This window comes from Chrysemys picta, chromosome 13 (assembly GCF_011386835.1).
Source record: "Chrysemys picta bellii isolate R12L10 chromosome 13, ASM1138683v2, whole genome shotgun sequence".
NCBI classification, from domain to species: domain Eukaryota; kingdom Metazoa; phylum Chordata; order Testudines; family Emydidae; genus Chrysemys; species Chrysemys picta.
The window spans coordinates 52,078,754-52,094,131 of record NC_088803.1 but is presented as its reverse complement, the minus strand read 5'-3'; the positions used below and the strand labels follow the sequence as shown (position 1 = coordinate 52,094,131).

Here is a 15,378-nt window from a genome sequence, read left to right as displayed (position 1 = left end):
TTCACCCCATCCCAACACTGCCCACCCGTACTCCATTCACACCCCTATCCCGACACAGCACACGCCTCCCCATTCACACCCCCATCCTGACGCCGCACCCCCCACTACCCAGCCCTCCCCATTCACCCCTCCCCCATTTACAGTCCCCACTACCTAGCCCTCCCTTTAACACCCCTCCCCATTCACACCCCCATCCCGGCACTGCACACCCCTCCCCCATTCACACCCCCAGCACTGCACACCCCTCCCCCATTCACACCCCCCATCCCGGCACTGCACACCCCTCCCCCATTCACACCCCCATCCCAACACTGCACACCCCTCCCCCATTCACACACCCCATCCCAGCACTGCACACCCCTCCCCCATTCACACACCCCATCCCAGCACTGCACACCCCTCCCCCATTCACACCCCCATCCCGGCACTGCACACCCCTCCCCCATTCACACCCCCATCCCAGCACTGCACACCCCTCCCCATTCACACCCCCATCCCAGCACTGCAGCCACTGCCAGCCGCGCCCCCGCGCGCCGGAGGGAGGATGAAGGGCCCCTCCCCCCGCCCGGAGCCGGCCGCTGTTACATAAGGGTTACGTAAGGGGCTGTCGCGCCCCGGCTCTTATCCCAGCCGCCGCCGCTCAGGCACATCGTCCGCGCGCAGCGCCCCGACCCCAGCCGGGAGGGGGGGGAGCGCGGCAGCAGCCGCCGCCTCTCAGCGCCCCCAGCCCCGCCTCGCCCGGTGGGAGCCCTGCAGCAGCAGCTCCGCCCCGTGCCCGGCAGCGGCTCCAGGCCCAGCCGCGTGGGCTTTACACGGGCAGGGAGGGAGACAGGTAAATGAGCGATTCCTCTCTCCCCCCTCCCCTTGGTGCATAATGGACTCTCCCAACTCCCGGCAGCCAGCGATGGAGTGTTTACACTTCGGGGGACAAACCATTCTAAACGGGGGGGAACCCAGGCAATGGATTGGGAGCGGAGCCAATGGTAACGCTTGGCAAGGCTAGTAATGCCCCACTAGGATTTTTAATTGGCGTTTGTCGAGCTGCCCGTGGAACCAACGGCTCCTGTTTGTCTTGGAGGCGTTTGGGGTGGGCGACCCCTTTCTTTCCCCCCTTTCCCCCCCAGAATGGTTCGGCCTCCCCTGCCTCGGCAGCCGCTATTGGCTCAACCCTTAAAGGGGCAGGCAGGGCGCGCTTTTCTGTCCTCCGACTTAGTCCCACGCCCCCTGTCTCAATCCCTGCCTGTCGGGCTGGTGTCGTTCGCAGGCTCCGGTTCCCGGAGGCGGCCTATGCTCCCCGCGCCCCGGGCGGAGGGATGAGGAGTGGGGGTCCCGGGCGGCAGCAGCCAGGGCCCCACGCGGCGGAGCAGCCATGGAAACGGCCGCGGCGGACGGCGGCCGCAGAGGGACACAAAGGCCCGCGGCCGAGCGGAGGCGGCGGCCGGAGCGGGAGCGGGGCCCGGCGCTGAGGGGCCCCATGGAGCCGGCGGCGGGCGGCGGGGCCGGGGCGCCGCGCTACAGCCTGGTGGCGGAGATCGGGCGCGGCTCCTACGGGGTGGTGTACGAGGCCGTGTCGGGCCGCAGCGGCGCCCGCCTGGCCGTCAAGCGGATCCGCTGCGACGCGCCCGAGAACGTGGAGCTGGCGCTGGCCGAGTTCTGGGCCCTGACCAGCCTGCGGCGCCGCCACCCCAACGTGGTGCGCTTCGAGGAGTGCGTGCTGCAGCGCGACGGGCTGGGCCAGCGCATGAGCCACGGCAACAAGCAGAGCCAGCTGTACCTGCGCCTGGTGGAGACCTCCCTGAAAGGTACTCCGACCCCCCCGGGACCCCCAACCCCCCCTCAGTGACCCCCCCCCGTATAAACCCCCCCCCAGCTGTACCTGCGCCTGGTGGAGACCTCCCTGAAAGGTACCGACCCCCCCGGGACCCCCAACCCCCCCTCAGTGACCCCCCCGTATAAACCCCCCCCCAGCTGTACCTGCGCCTGGTGGAGACCTCCCTGAAAGGTACCGACCCCCCCTCAGGGACCCCCAAACCCCCCTCAGTGACCCCCCCCGTATAACCCCCCAGCTGTACCTGCGCCTGGTGGAGACCTCCCTGAAAGGTACCGACCCCCCCGGGACCCCCAACCCCCCTCAGGGACCCCCCCGTATAACCCCCCCAGCTGTACCTGCGCCTGGTGGAGACCTCCCTGAAAGGTACCGACCCCCCCTCAGTGACCCCCCCCGTATAACCCCCCCCCCCCAGCTGTACCTGCGCCTGGTGGAGACCTCCCTGAAAGGTACCGACCCCCCCTCAGTGACCCCCAAACCCCCCTCAGGGACCCCCCCGTATAACCCCCCCCCCAGCTGTACCTGCGCCTGGTGGAGACCTCCCTGAAAGGTACCGACCCCCCTCAGTGACCCCCCAGACCTGGGACCCCCCTGTATCCCCCCCCAGCTGTACCTGCGCCTGGTGGAGACCTCCCTGAAAGGTACCGACCCCCCTCAGTGACCCCCGAGCCTTGGGGACCCCCCCTCAGGGACCCCCTTGTATCCCCCCCCCAGCTGTACCTGCGCCTGGTGGAGACCTCCCTGAAAGGTACCGACCCCTCCCTCAGTGACCCCCAAACCCCTCTCAGGGACCCCCCGTATAACCCCCCCCAGCTGTACCTGCGCCTGGTGGAGACCTCTCTGAAAGGTACCGACCCCCCCGGGACCCCCAAACCCCCCTCAGTGACCCCCCCCGTATAACCCCCCCAGCTGTACCTGCACCTGGTGGAAACCTCCCTGAAAGGTACCGACCCCCCCTGTATACCCCCCCCCCTAGCTGTACCTGCGCCTGGTGGAGACCTCCCTGAAAGGTACTGACCCCCCCCCCGAGACCCCCAAACCCCCCTCAGGGACCCCCCCATATAACCCCCCCCCAGCTGTACCTGCGCCTGGTGGAGACCTCCCTGAAAGGTAGTGACCCCCCAGCCCTGGGACCCCCCTCAGTGACCTCCATGTATACCCCCCCAACTCTACCTGCGCCTGGTGGAGACCTCCCTGAAAGGTACCCCCCGGGACCCCGAAACCTCCCTCAGGGACCCCCCCGTATAACGCCTTCCCAGCTGTACCTGCACCTGGTGGAGACCTCCCTGAAAGGTACCGCCCCCCCCTCAGTGACCCCCCCCAGCCCTGGGACCCCCCTCAGTGACCCCCCTGTATACCCCTCCCAGCTCTACCTGCGCCTGGTGGAGACCTCCCTGAAAGGTACTGACCCCCCTCCCCCAGCCCTGGGACCCCCAAATTTCCCTCAGCGACCCCCCCTGTATAACTCCCCCATCTGAACCTGCGCCTGGTGGAGACCTCCCTGAAAAGTACCGCCCCCCCCCCGGGGCCCCCAGCCCTGGGACCCCCAAGTCCCCCTCAGCGACCCCTCCGTATAACCCCCTCAGCCACAGCCCGCTCTACCTGCGCCTGGTGGGGACCTCCTTGAAAGATACCAGGGCCCACACGGTGACCCTATAGCCCTGAAACTCCATATGCCCCCACAGCCCTATCAGATCCCCATACACCCCCACAGCAATCTCTGTACCTCCTAAAGCCCTGGGAGCTCCTATACACCCCACACAGTGACCCTCAATCACCTCTGCGACATGCAGCGCTAGCGCTACTTGAGCCTGGTGGAGACCTCCCTGAAAGTTACTGGGACCCACCCACGGGACCTGTACGCGGCCCTGGCAGCCTTGTACACCCCCAGACCCTTCATAATACCCACCCAGACAGCAACAAGCTGTCAGCTGTACCTGCACCTGGTGGAGATATCCCTGAGAAGCATTGCTTTCCCCCCCACCTGCTACCTCCTATATATCCTTGGGGGGATCCTCCATAACCCCCCCCACACAGCACAAGCAGAGACCGCTCTGCCTGTATCTGGTATAGAGTCCCCCTCCCCCTGCCACACAACTCCTCCCCCAACCTCTTCCCCCCCCCCCCCCATACAACTTCAGCCAGGGGCATTCCATAACCCGTATATTCCCACTCAACCATAAGGAAGACCTGTTCTACTTGTGCCACACCTCTGGGTCCCACTATATGCCCCCACCCCCAAGGAAGGAGGGAGGCTCCCATAGCTCTCACAGGGATTCCTTCTCATGCACCCAGCAACAGGCAGTCAACTATGCATGTTCCTCAGGGAGAACTTTCTGAACGATAATTAGAATCCTACACGTGGGTACCACCCTTGAGGGCCCTGCCCCTCCTCCCGTGGGACCCACCTCAGTTGTAATAAGCAGAGCCAGCCTTATTTGAGACTGGAGACCTGGCAGAAAGGTAGTGGGGGCTCCGCTCGGGGCCCTCGTTGTACAGTCCCTGTAGTGGAGTCCTTCCCTAGAAATTGGGGAAAGAAGTCCCCCAGGACAATATTCTTCCCTGTATGTTCTCCCTTACCCTAGAAACTCCCTCAGGCAGAGAGGTCCAGAAGCCACCCCCTCTTCCTCAGACCTTCCCTCATGGCAACAAGTGGAGCCAATTGTATATGAAAGTAAAAGATTCTGCTGAAGGAAGCTGTAAATTGGGGAGACCACCCTGGGACCCCCATCCCCTTCCTATCCTGACGGGGAGATATGCACTGCATTACAACAATCAAAGCCAGCTTGAACCTGCATTTGGTGAATTTCTCCCTCCATCCTCCCCATACCTATCCTGTCATCACAGACCTATCCGTAAGCTTGAGTTCTGTTATTTGCTAGGTGAAGAACCCTGTATGCTCCAAAATGCATCAGTTCACCCCAAAAAAACCTTCAATAGCTTGCATCTCAATTACCTCCAAAGCTGTGTAACTTATACTGATAGGTGCTTTGAAATAGGTAAACAGGTGGGGGGAGACCTCACCAAAAGCTACCATACCTCAGTTCCCCCTTGCCCAGTCACCCAAGGCACCGGTGCTTGATCATGCCCCTCTTGTTCTCTGCCACCAACAGTGTTCTGGCCCATGTGCCCAGCGCTTAGCGTCCCTGCCGTGCCATTCTGCATGACCTCAGCTGGGCTATTTACAGACATGCACAGATGTTGTGCCAACGTGCCGAGGTTCAGGATGTGGGGATTAATTCGTGCTCCTCGTTTTGGATGAGTCTCAAGTAACAGACCACTAGACTGTAGGGTTCAGATTCCTTCGCCGAGTGAATGTCGTTTCTAATCTGAAATTCATTCTTCGGCATCTCTGGTTAAAGCAAATTACAGCAGAAGCTGAGCACCTGGCTTGGGATTCCATTAGTCTCAATTGAGGGACCGTTGAGAGGGAAGTACACATCGGCAATGTGCAAAGCCACAGCCTTCATACATACATATGTTCAGGGCTCATGTTTGACCACGTGCCCTATGGGCTGTTCTAGCCAATGGTGTCAATGTTCAGAACTCGCTTGTTAGAGAGAAACTGGACATAGATCGGGCAGTGCTTACTAGCACGTCAGCTCACATGCTACAGCCTGGCTGCGCAGCAGCCTGGACTCTGTGCTGTAGCTCTCAAAATACTTCTGCAGTGTCCGTGACTATCCAGCCTGCACACTGGTTACCACACAGCAGTGCATAGCCTGCTAGTTTCAAACGCCACCAGCGTCTACCAGTGTCTGTGGCCATCTCTTTTCAGTGCAAGGGGCTGGCCATATCTGTTTGCCATATGAATCTCAACAGAAGGTATCTTCAGCTAACCAGTATATTTTAAGATTACATCTAATTGCAGCAATGGAGAAAAGGACACCAGTTGGATAGCTGTTAAATTTGCTCAGTGATTTGTCTGAATTAAGTTTGAAATGTTGAGGTTTCGATACGTGTTTCAGGGGAATGTCACTGCAGCAATGAAGGAGTTAGGGCACATTATCCATCCTACACCACCTAGACTGGTGTGCAATGTCCTTGAATTCAGTGGGACTTTATGTAAACCTCTTACATCATAGATCAGTCTCAGAACTTGTCTATCAGTTGTCTTTTCTCTTAGTCTCCCTTTGCTGCCTGCTCTGTGTGTAAAACCAGGGGCAGAAGGTGACGGTTCCCAGTAATTTTCTCTATGCTAAGCTCAAAAACTGCTGAGGCAAACTAACGAACTCAGTCCTGGTATGCACCCTTCAGAGACAAAAACCAGGGAAGGACCCCAACAATGGGGGGCGGGGAAGAGGAGAGTGGCCAACAAATCACCCCAAAAGCCACAGAGTGCAAATAAAGAGAGGGCAAAGATCAAGGGGAGAATGAAGGCAAGTGCAGGAATAGAAGGGGGCTGGTGTCCCATGTTGCTTTTCCCACTAAACCACTGCAAGAGCAGGCACCTTGCTGCTGTTGGTGTGTAGCATTCCCACATAAGTCAAAATAGGAGACTGGATCATTAGCAGAATTTAAAATGCTAAATTCCTACCCAAGGGCAATGTCCTATCCTGTATGTATAGGATTCCTATGAATAGTCTCAGTGTAGTTTATGGTCCCAATTGTGTAGCTCTGCCACACAAATCCTAACCTGGTCCTGACCACACGAGTGCTAACCCCCCCCCCCCCCCATAACAACCAGCACCCTCTTCAAAACTCAGCTGAGTGCAGTCTTCAGACCTGCCGCCACGGTGGTGTGAATGTGCACATGCAACCCGAGTGTAACATTAGTTGTAACTTACTGTGTCTATTGGGCCAGTTTCTCTGCTTTGGTTCCAGCTGACTTGCACTGTCTCAGTAGCACAGAACCGCTTGAAAGCACCCCTGAAGGATCAGTAGAGATTGGCCCCGATATAGGGGAGGTAGTTGCCATTGCCGGTTCTGTGTGAGTAAGGGGACATGCCAGAGGGGAGGGCTGAGGAGACCCTATGGGATCACTGCAACCAGCATAACCCAAAGCATCCTAAGGACTTTCCTAAATTACGCTGAAGGTCATTTTGGTCCCCATCTGGCCCAAGCTCAGGGGTGCAGAAAGGTAGTTTGCAGCTGCTTTTTCCCAGCTCTCATCATGCTTATTGTCTAAACTTTTCATTGTTCTTGGTCCCTTAATTTCACTTTCAGAAATTCCATTTTAGCTACTACTTTGTCAGCTCGTTAAATGGAGGCTCTTTACTCTGACAGCAGAAAGGTGATTTAACAAATTAAAATACTTTCTATAACCCAGAAATAATTAAGTGAATAAATAGTGCTCCTGGCATAGACCTGGAGGTCAGTGTCCCACCCCCAGTTACTTTAGCACTGTACTTGGCCTATTACTGTTGGTGCAGCTGTCTTGACACGGGAGCGCTTGGCTTGTGGGAGTCAACTCAACACTCCTCGCTTTGCTCTTAAAAACTGAAGGCTTTTTCTTCCTTGCTAAGCCAATAGTTCAGCTTGTTGGAAACTAACTGGCTTTGTTACTGAGCTGGCCACCACCACCTAGGTCACACTTCTAGAAAGGTGCCCATCACCACCACGAGAATCTGAATGCTTTTGCATTCCCACATGTGCCCTATACCCTGGTACTGCCTGCACTCCTACTTTTGTATGACATGCGCACAAGGGGTGTGACATTGCTGTTCTAAGCAGAGTCCATATGTTCTCATGCATAGAATATACAACTCCTAGAACAGCTGTTCAGAGTTATTACCAGAACAGTGTAATTCCTTGCCAGGAATAGCCATCCCACCCAAAATCTTCCTGCCGGGGGCTGGAGCAGCACTGACTGAAGGGGATACAAAACTGTAAGTGCACGTAACTGTTTTGACTGTGCAAACGTTTTTGTTCCCAAGACCAGTAGCTCTGTCTTTGGTTTTCCATTCTGTCATGTCCTTTTCCCACTCTCTCACCAAGGGCGGCTCAGACAGTGCATGCTGTTTTCCTGTTCTGAGTTTTCATCTCCAGAAACAAATAACCCTTCCTTCCCCAAATAGACTGTTTGCCACAGAGACTCTAACTTGGATGGATTCCCTCTTTACAGTACTCTTATTAGGGAGCCTGGATTTGGCCTGTCCAGCAAATGCCACCAGCACCCCACTTTCTGATGGCTTGTTTAAAGCTGGGTTTCTCAACCTTTTTCTTTCTGAGCCCCCCCCCCCCACATGCTATAAAAACTACAGCCCACCTGTGCCATAACAACTGTTTCTCTGAATATAAAAGCCAGGGCCAGCATTGGGGAGGGGGAGGGTAGGAAGCAGGGCAGTTGCTTGGGGCCCCATACCACAGGCTTCAGGTTCAGCCCCGGATGACAGGGCTTCAGCTTTCTGCCCTGAGCTCCAGTGAGTCTGATGGTGGCCCTGTTTGGTGGACCCCCTGAAACCTGCTTGAGAACTGCTGGTTTAAAGGGTCTCCCTCCCACTCCTCCTTATGATCTAACTTTCATCATTCACATAGGACAGGGAGGTGCAGCCAGATTCTTCTTTTCTAATTTCCATGGCAGTAGTCATGGTTACAGACTGTTTATGCAAATAACCAATATTTCTCTCTACCTACCCATACCAGTCACTGACCATTAAAGAGCTGATGACTTGGCTTGTTTGGTGTTCTTTGGCTTTATCCGCCATTGGTAATCCTGGTTTCTTTCCCATGTGTTCTCTGGAGTCTGTTTATTTGCTGAAGGGTGGAGTCATTTAACACATTTTCACTTTTCAGCTCTGCCCATGTCATTTGATAGAAAAAGTAGAGGCAATCAAGTTGCGTATTCTGGGTTTATGGTGAAATGTAATTCTCAACGTTTTATGAGGAAATACTCCAGTTGCACTAACAGGTTCTGTCTGTATAACCAAGGTCAACTTCCATCTTCTCTCCTGCATCATGTTAGTTCACTGTGTTCAGGACGTGCTATTTGCTAGAAGGCAAACAGTTCAAGATCCCTCCCCTTCCCTCCCTGCTGGGAATATGGCTGTAGGCACAGATTTCATCCCAAATAATCTCTAATGGTAATCGGTAGGCTTTGTACTGGTAGAACTATATATACATGAGGCTTTTACCAATATACACCTATGTTAGCAAAAAATCGTACCCCTTACCAATAGAAATAACGAGGAGTCCAGTGGCACCTTAAAGACTAACAGATTTATTTGGGCATAAGCTTTCATGGGTAAAAACTGTATCTGAAGAAGTGGTTTTTTACCCACAAAAGCTCCTGCCCAAATAAATCTGTTAGCCTTTAAGGTGCCACCAGACTCCTCGTTAGTCTGTATCCACAAAAACAACGCAGCTACCCCTCTGATACTTACCTGTGGAGTTATGCCAGTAAACTTAAGAGTGGGACAGCCCTTAGTTTCTCCAGTCACCACAGCGGAGGAAACGCTATAGGAGAGCAAGCTCGATTCTCTTCTGATTCCTACGTCATCAGCAAGGCCGAGAATTCTAACTGCAGAATCTTATTGGTGGTAAATGCAGAAGCTGAAGAACATAGCTTGGTTTTCAGATTCCAGGTGGAGCCTGCAGGACTGATAGTAAAACTGTTCACTTGCAATCTGAGCTCTGTAGAAACTACGGAGGATGGGTCCATGTTTATCTCCTCTCAGTGCCACTTGTAGAACAATTTTTAAAGCAAACCATCCTTTACGCTGGTGTCTAGGGTACGGTTGTGACTGATAGGAAGTGAAAAATATTCTATAGCCCCCTCGTTCCACAGGACACCAAAGCAGTTAAACTATAGAGCTGAGGGCGTGAGTCAGCCAGTCTGCAGCCTTCTGCATAACTTACAAATGACACACTTAGCAGTAGTGATCACCAGCATGTCCTTGTGAGGGCGGCTCTGGCTAGACTCATCAGGACTTTCCGCTGCATTTAAAACATAACTGTCCTTACCGTTGCTAACCTCTTGCTGTGTCTGCCATTACCATGCCTCTTTCTTTCTTTTTTTGTAAGGTGAGAGAATCTTGGGCTATGCTGAGGAGCCCTGTTATCTCTGGTTCGTCATGGAGTTCTGCGAAGGGGGAGATCTGAATCAGTACGTGCTCTCGCGGCGACCGGACCCAGCCACTAACAAGAGTTTCATGCTACAGCTAACCAGCGCAATTGCCTTCCTGCACAAGAACCATATTGTGCACAGGGACCTGAAGCCAGACAACATTTTGATCACCGAGAAGTCTGGCACCCCGGTTCTCAAGGTGGCAGACTTCGGACTCAGCAAGGTCTGTGCTGGCCTGACGGCTCGGGGCAAGGAAGGTGGGAATGATAACAAAAATGTGAATGTGAACAAGTACTGGCTATCTTCAGCCTGCGGCTCTGACTTCTACATGGCCCCTGAGGTCTGGGAGGGACACTACACAGCCAAGGCAGACATCTTTGCCCTGGGCATCATCATCTGGGCCATGATTGAGAGGATAACTTTCATCGATGCAGAGACCAAGAAGGAGCTACTGGGGACCTACATCAAGCAGGGCACAGAGATTGTGCCCGTTGGGGAAGCACTGCTAGAAAACCCAAAGATGGAGTTGCATATCCCCCAGAAACGCAGGACTTCCATGTCTGAGGGAATCAAGCAACTCTTGAAAGACATGTTAGCTGCTAACCCACAGGATCGACCTGATGCCTTCGAGCTTGAAACCAGAATGGACCAGGTTACATGTGCTGCTTAAATTCAGGGCCAAGCATTAGTGCATTTTGCAATTGGGTAAGTGTTCTGCAGTTTTTCTGCAACTCTTTTCTTCACCTATTGCACCATCCCACTTATTGGCTGTACTGTGTAATGGCACAGTGGAGCCTTTTATATTCTTAGAGCTATTTATCCACTGACTCATGTAAGAACTACTTCCTGAGGCTTTCATCCACCTTTATTTAAACCAAAAAAAATCATAAAAAGGAGATGGAAAACAGAACTAGCAGCAGCCCTGTCTAGTGTTCTCCAAACCCTGTGTTGGAAACATGTCTAACAAGTCTCAGTTGCCTGAGAGGACCCCTCACTCACTCACTCACTGACCGAGCTGGCTAGTGTGTGGTGAGGCAAGGGACCACTCCAACAACTGGGACAGAAGCTTTCCTGCGGGCTCATTCTCTGCACACTGACCAACAAGAGGGAGGGATCCTGCAGGGAAAGAATAGAAAGCTCTCATGATCCTTGTATCATATGTACACAGGAAGGGATAGAGAAGGCTTCACTGGCATCCTTGTCGATAACTTGAGTGCTTCCCTTTGCAGCCTTAATGGTCTCTTAATTGTGGTTTTTGCATGTAATAGAGCAATTTTCTTCTGTTTATACACAACTGAAGCTAGTCACTGAGCTCAGAGGCCACTTGAGGTGACCTGCAGAGGCCTTCCCATGACAAGGTGCCATATTCCACTCACTAGCTACCTTTTGGATGCAATACAGTTTTGCTCAGCTACTTCATCCTCCTTTCCACATCAAAGAACCTCCTCTACTTAATGGTCGCAATCCAGGCAGAGCCTAGTTTAGGCAAAGCTGGAACAGTGGACATCCGATTTCCTGGGCTCTGCGTACCCGTACCCATTCCCATCCCAGTATAATGTACTGGACTGATAACACCCCTGTTGACTTTGAAGAGGTAAAACAGCTGTACAAACTGCTTAGGAATAGACTGGGCAAAGTGACTGACAGGTGAGTTTTCAACATGCTCAATCCTGCTTCACCTAGAAGGAATGTAATTGGTCTTGTTTCATTTTTACTTCCTAGTACTAAATAAGGGAGTTTCTTCGAGTGTGAAATATACTTGTGCAGTCCAGGCCCGTGTTCCTGTATTTGGCACAGTTGGGAGATATAAGCATTCACAGGAAGTTTACAGAATTATTGTATTTTAACAGATTGCTCCCAGCTCAGTTTAAATGGAACCGCTTTCCGTCTAGGCTCAGTTCCCTAAACCACATCTAGGAACTCCAAAATTCAAGGAGGAAGCGAAGCTCTGATCATTTGCTTTTGCCACTGCTGTATTCAGAACCTAAAGGACTCCAGTAACCAAAAGCCTAGTCTATCAGAGCTGTAGAACTAGGGAATGGGGTTACATTGAGCTGGTGTCCTCAGTAACTAGGAAGTATTTATTTGTGGCAAAGCCACTGAGAAACAAAAGCAGTTATTAGGGACTCCCCCAGCCAAAGAACCAGGATGAAACTGGAAAATTGCAGATCTGGGAGATTGAAAGTAAAACTTGCTTTGGAGAACCTTGGTCTTTCAAAAGCTCCTGCCATGCTCTCTGTATAATGCTGATCAGGAGAGATCTGTGACACTTCATTAGTGGGAAAATGACTAAACTGGAACTTAGCCCACCTGTTCTGCTTGCTGTGGTCAGGAGACTGAGGAGTTCGTACTCAAATTAAATATTAAAGGAAATTACAAATTGGAGCTGCCTTGGCACATGTCACTATTGTGCAACATGTGGTAAGATCAACCCGTAGACTAGAGACAGGCCTCTGCAGTAATATGCATGTACAACAGGATGAGTTAAGGACACTTTGGCAGCTTTGCCTTGACCTGAAGTGAGCATTCCAGAGATTGTGTAATAAAGATGTGCTCTCCCTCCCCTTTCTCTAGACACCCGTTTGGAATGTGCCCAGACAAGTAGGTTACTTGGGCCATTTCTTACCAGTGTCAATCAATCAGAAGCTGGTTTTCTCAGCTGAGGAGCTACTGTGATAAACTCTTTTTTGTAAGAATCTGACTTAACCCAGGAAAGCAAAGACACGCTTAGTTGAGACTTTACTCTAGATACTTGCCCTCTAGTACTTTTTATCACATGCATGGTACATCACAGTGAGAGACTGAATGGTGGGGCTGCTTTAGCGCCCAAGATGGTGGATCATTGGCTATGTATAATGCAGGTTCCTGATGGGGTTGAGGGTAGGGGGTTAAGAATGAATGAGCAGAATTGTGAACCCTTGAAATGGACTTTAGTGATAACTGATCCTTACCTGTTCTGGTAGGACTAGATGCTACTAGAATAGCATACTTCACCTCTTGGTTTTAAGGGAAGAGGTGGATGTTTTCCTCCCGTGGGGGTTGGGGCTATGCTATTTTTAAAGCAGCTGGCATCATGCATCTCCCGAGTGGTCCATGTTTTGCCTCTGCTGTTGCCATCTGTGATCACTCATGCTCTGCTAACATAATGCTGCTGAGTTATGTAACAACCCAGTGCCCTCTGGGGAAAATCCATTCTGCACATATCTGCAGAATAGTAAATGCAGGGATAATAAACACAGAGAGGACAGTCCTACCCTGCAGCTGTTTACGTAAAGCCCTAGCTGCCTGTTCAGATTCCCCCCTTCCCCATCCAGCAATTCGTCTTCACCAAATGTTTCCTTCCGTGACCTAGCTGCCGTGGAGGTGGTTACCACTCATGTAACTACATTGCATCTGCCATGCTTTGCTTGTCCCCAGTAGCTGAGCTGAGCGCCGGCGCTATGTTCATTGTACTCGGTGCATCATGTTGCAGGAGGGGGAAGAATTTCTCTGGTTCCTTCCCTGTGCAGCCGGGCTCTGACAGGCCTGGCTTTTTAAACAGCAGTCACACCTTCAAATCCACAACAGTCCCTTTCATTGTTGCTGAGCTTTAGTGTAACATTCCCAACGCTTAAGTCTGAAACTGCCTGAGACGCTTAGAATGACCAAATCCGTGCCTGAGGGCGGCATTAATGCCCCAGCTGTTGAGCATTGAACCACAAGTCAGGTTCCAAAGCAAGTGTAACTTTGACCCTTATGAACCTTGTATCTTGAATTGCGGTATGTGCCATTCAGAACACGGCCTCTCATTTCTGGTTGAGGAGTTAAAGGGCAAGAGACGTCAGACGTGAACTAAAGTTCATGTCCTAGCTTAGACAGCACGCAATGCTGCCAGCCAGGGCTTGCCCATTCTTGGCATTGCACTGGCCACTTCTGGCTTCTCAAGGTCCAAGGGGGCTCATGGCTCTACACTTACGCTACGAATATTGCAGATCTGCCACACAGCAGATTTTATATTTAACCACTATTTATGGTTTCCTGCTGTTCGGCTGAAGCCAGCCAGAACCAATGGGCTGGAGACAGTGAAGGTGATCTTCCTACTGGTTGTACCAGCCTGGCTGAGTATCCCAGCGCTGGCTGTCCCATGGGGTTACTCAGACTGTCCTAGGTGTTGCTCCTGCCTCCACACATCCTGAGACTTGCTCTGTAAGAGTAGAAGGCATTCCCTGCAATGTTTGTGTGCATATTTCACTGAAATAAAAGGAATCTTTTTTTTCTCCTCCTCATGTGAGTAGACACAAGGGGTAAGACTTTCACAGGACCCCAGCTTCTGGAGGGTGCTGTCATGGTTACCCAAGATCTTATGCACACTTTATACAACCTTTCCCTTTCTAGGTATGTGATACAGAAGTCATTCTAGTACAACCAGAACCTGAGCTGTTTGATCCTGGTGGGTGACCTCAGGTTAATCCCTTGATTCCTGTAGGTGTTTAGCATTGTTACTGCACCTGCATTACACATTAGCAAGTACTTAACCTCATCATGCCTCAAGCAGGAGGCTGACTGTAAGCATGAAAGTGGTTGGATAATTACTTGGAAGTAACCATCAGCATTAATGTGGATTCCATCTTGTGGGTCTGATTCTGCCTTTGTAATTTTGCCATGTTCCTTGGTGCAGAGCAACCCCGCCAGCTCCTTTGTGGCTAGAGACACACAGGATTTCCTTCCTTGTTCACTCTGCAGTTATCGTCCTGTTCTGTATTCCGGTGAAAGCCCGCACTGCTTGATCACAGACAGTGGCATCAGTTCCCCCTTTTCCCAGCTGGGCTCTGTGTTCTAAGGTTGTGGCCACTGTGGCATATGTACGCGGTGGGCTTCCCTCTCCTGGTGTTAACAGGGGGCAGCAAACCACCTCTTATGGTTACAGGTTAGGCAAGTTATTTATAATTGGACATAGTTAAATATTTATACAGCCAGGAACCTAGGGCACGCTGGCGGGGATGAGTTGTCTAGAGACCTTACTCTGCTCAAGTGAGTGATGGTGTGGGAACGAGCGCACAAAAGTAAGATCTCATAGATTTTGGTTTGTTTCTCGTCACAGTGGTTCCAGTAACCTTAACTGTAGAAATAAACAGATAAGATGAGTAAAGGCAAGATCTCCCCTGTGCTGTTCTGATAGCTGAGACTTTGGTCCTCCTAGAGTGATCTTGCATAACTACCTTCCAGAAGCTATAAACATCCTGATTAATGCTCTCTCAAAACTTCTTCAAGAGCTGCTCTTCTTTGAGAATGGAAAGTGTTATTTTAGAACAGTTTGAAGTGTGTCGGAGGGCTGTACAGCGCTGCCAGCACTGGGTATTAAACAACGCCCACATGTCCAGAAAGTTTAAGGTTGCCAGGTAGGGCCGTGAGCCCTTCCAGAAGGGGGAGAGTGGCTAAACTTAAACCTCTGGAAACAGGACATATAGAGCTAAAAAACACCCCCTTGCCCTCTGAGTGATGCCGTAATATTCCCGTAACACACCTGCTGGTGCCCTGCTGTTGCAGCTAGTGTAGGACACGCCAC

General features: G+C 52.2%; 1 protein-coding gene across 2 annotated transcripts in view; it reads left to right on the top strand.

Moving 5' to 3' along the window:
- Positions 1–615: 615 nt before the first annotated feature.
- STK35 (serine/threonine kinase 35) overlaps positions 616–15,378 on the top strand; it is a 31,508-nt gene continuing 16,745 nt past the window's right edge. The window contains exons 1-4 of one of the 2 annotated variants that reach the window (XM_065566261.1): positions 679–832; positions 1,265–1,802; positions 4,414–4,683; positions 9,791–10,538. In XM_065566261.1, the coding sequence (XP_065422333.1) occupies positions 1,370–1,802; positions 4,414–4,683; positions 9,791–10,503 (1,416 nt within the window). In that variant the 5' untranslated portion in view covers positions 679–832; positions 1,265–1,369 and the 3' untranslated portion in view covers positions 10,504–10,538. Of the gene's footprint in view, positions 833–1,264; positions 1,803–4,413; positions 4,684–9,790; positions 10,539–15,378 lie in introns of both variants that reach the window. The other variant, XM_065566262.1, reaches the window with a different exon arrangement.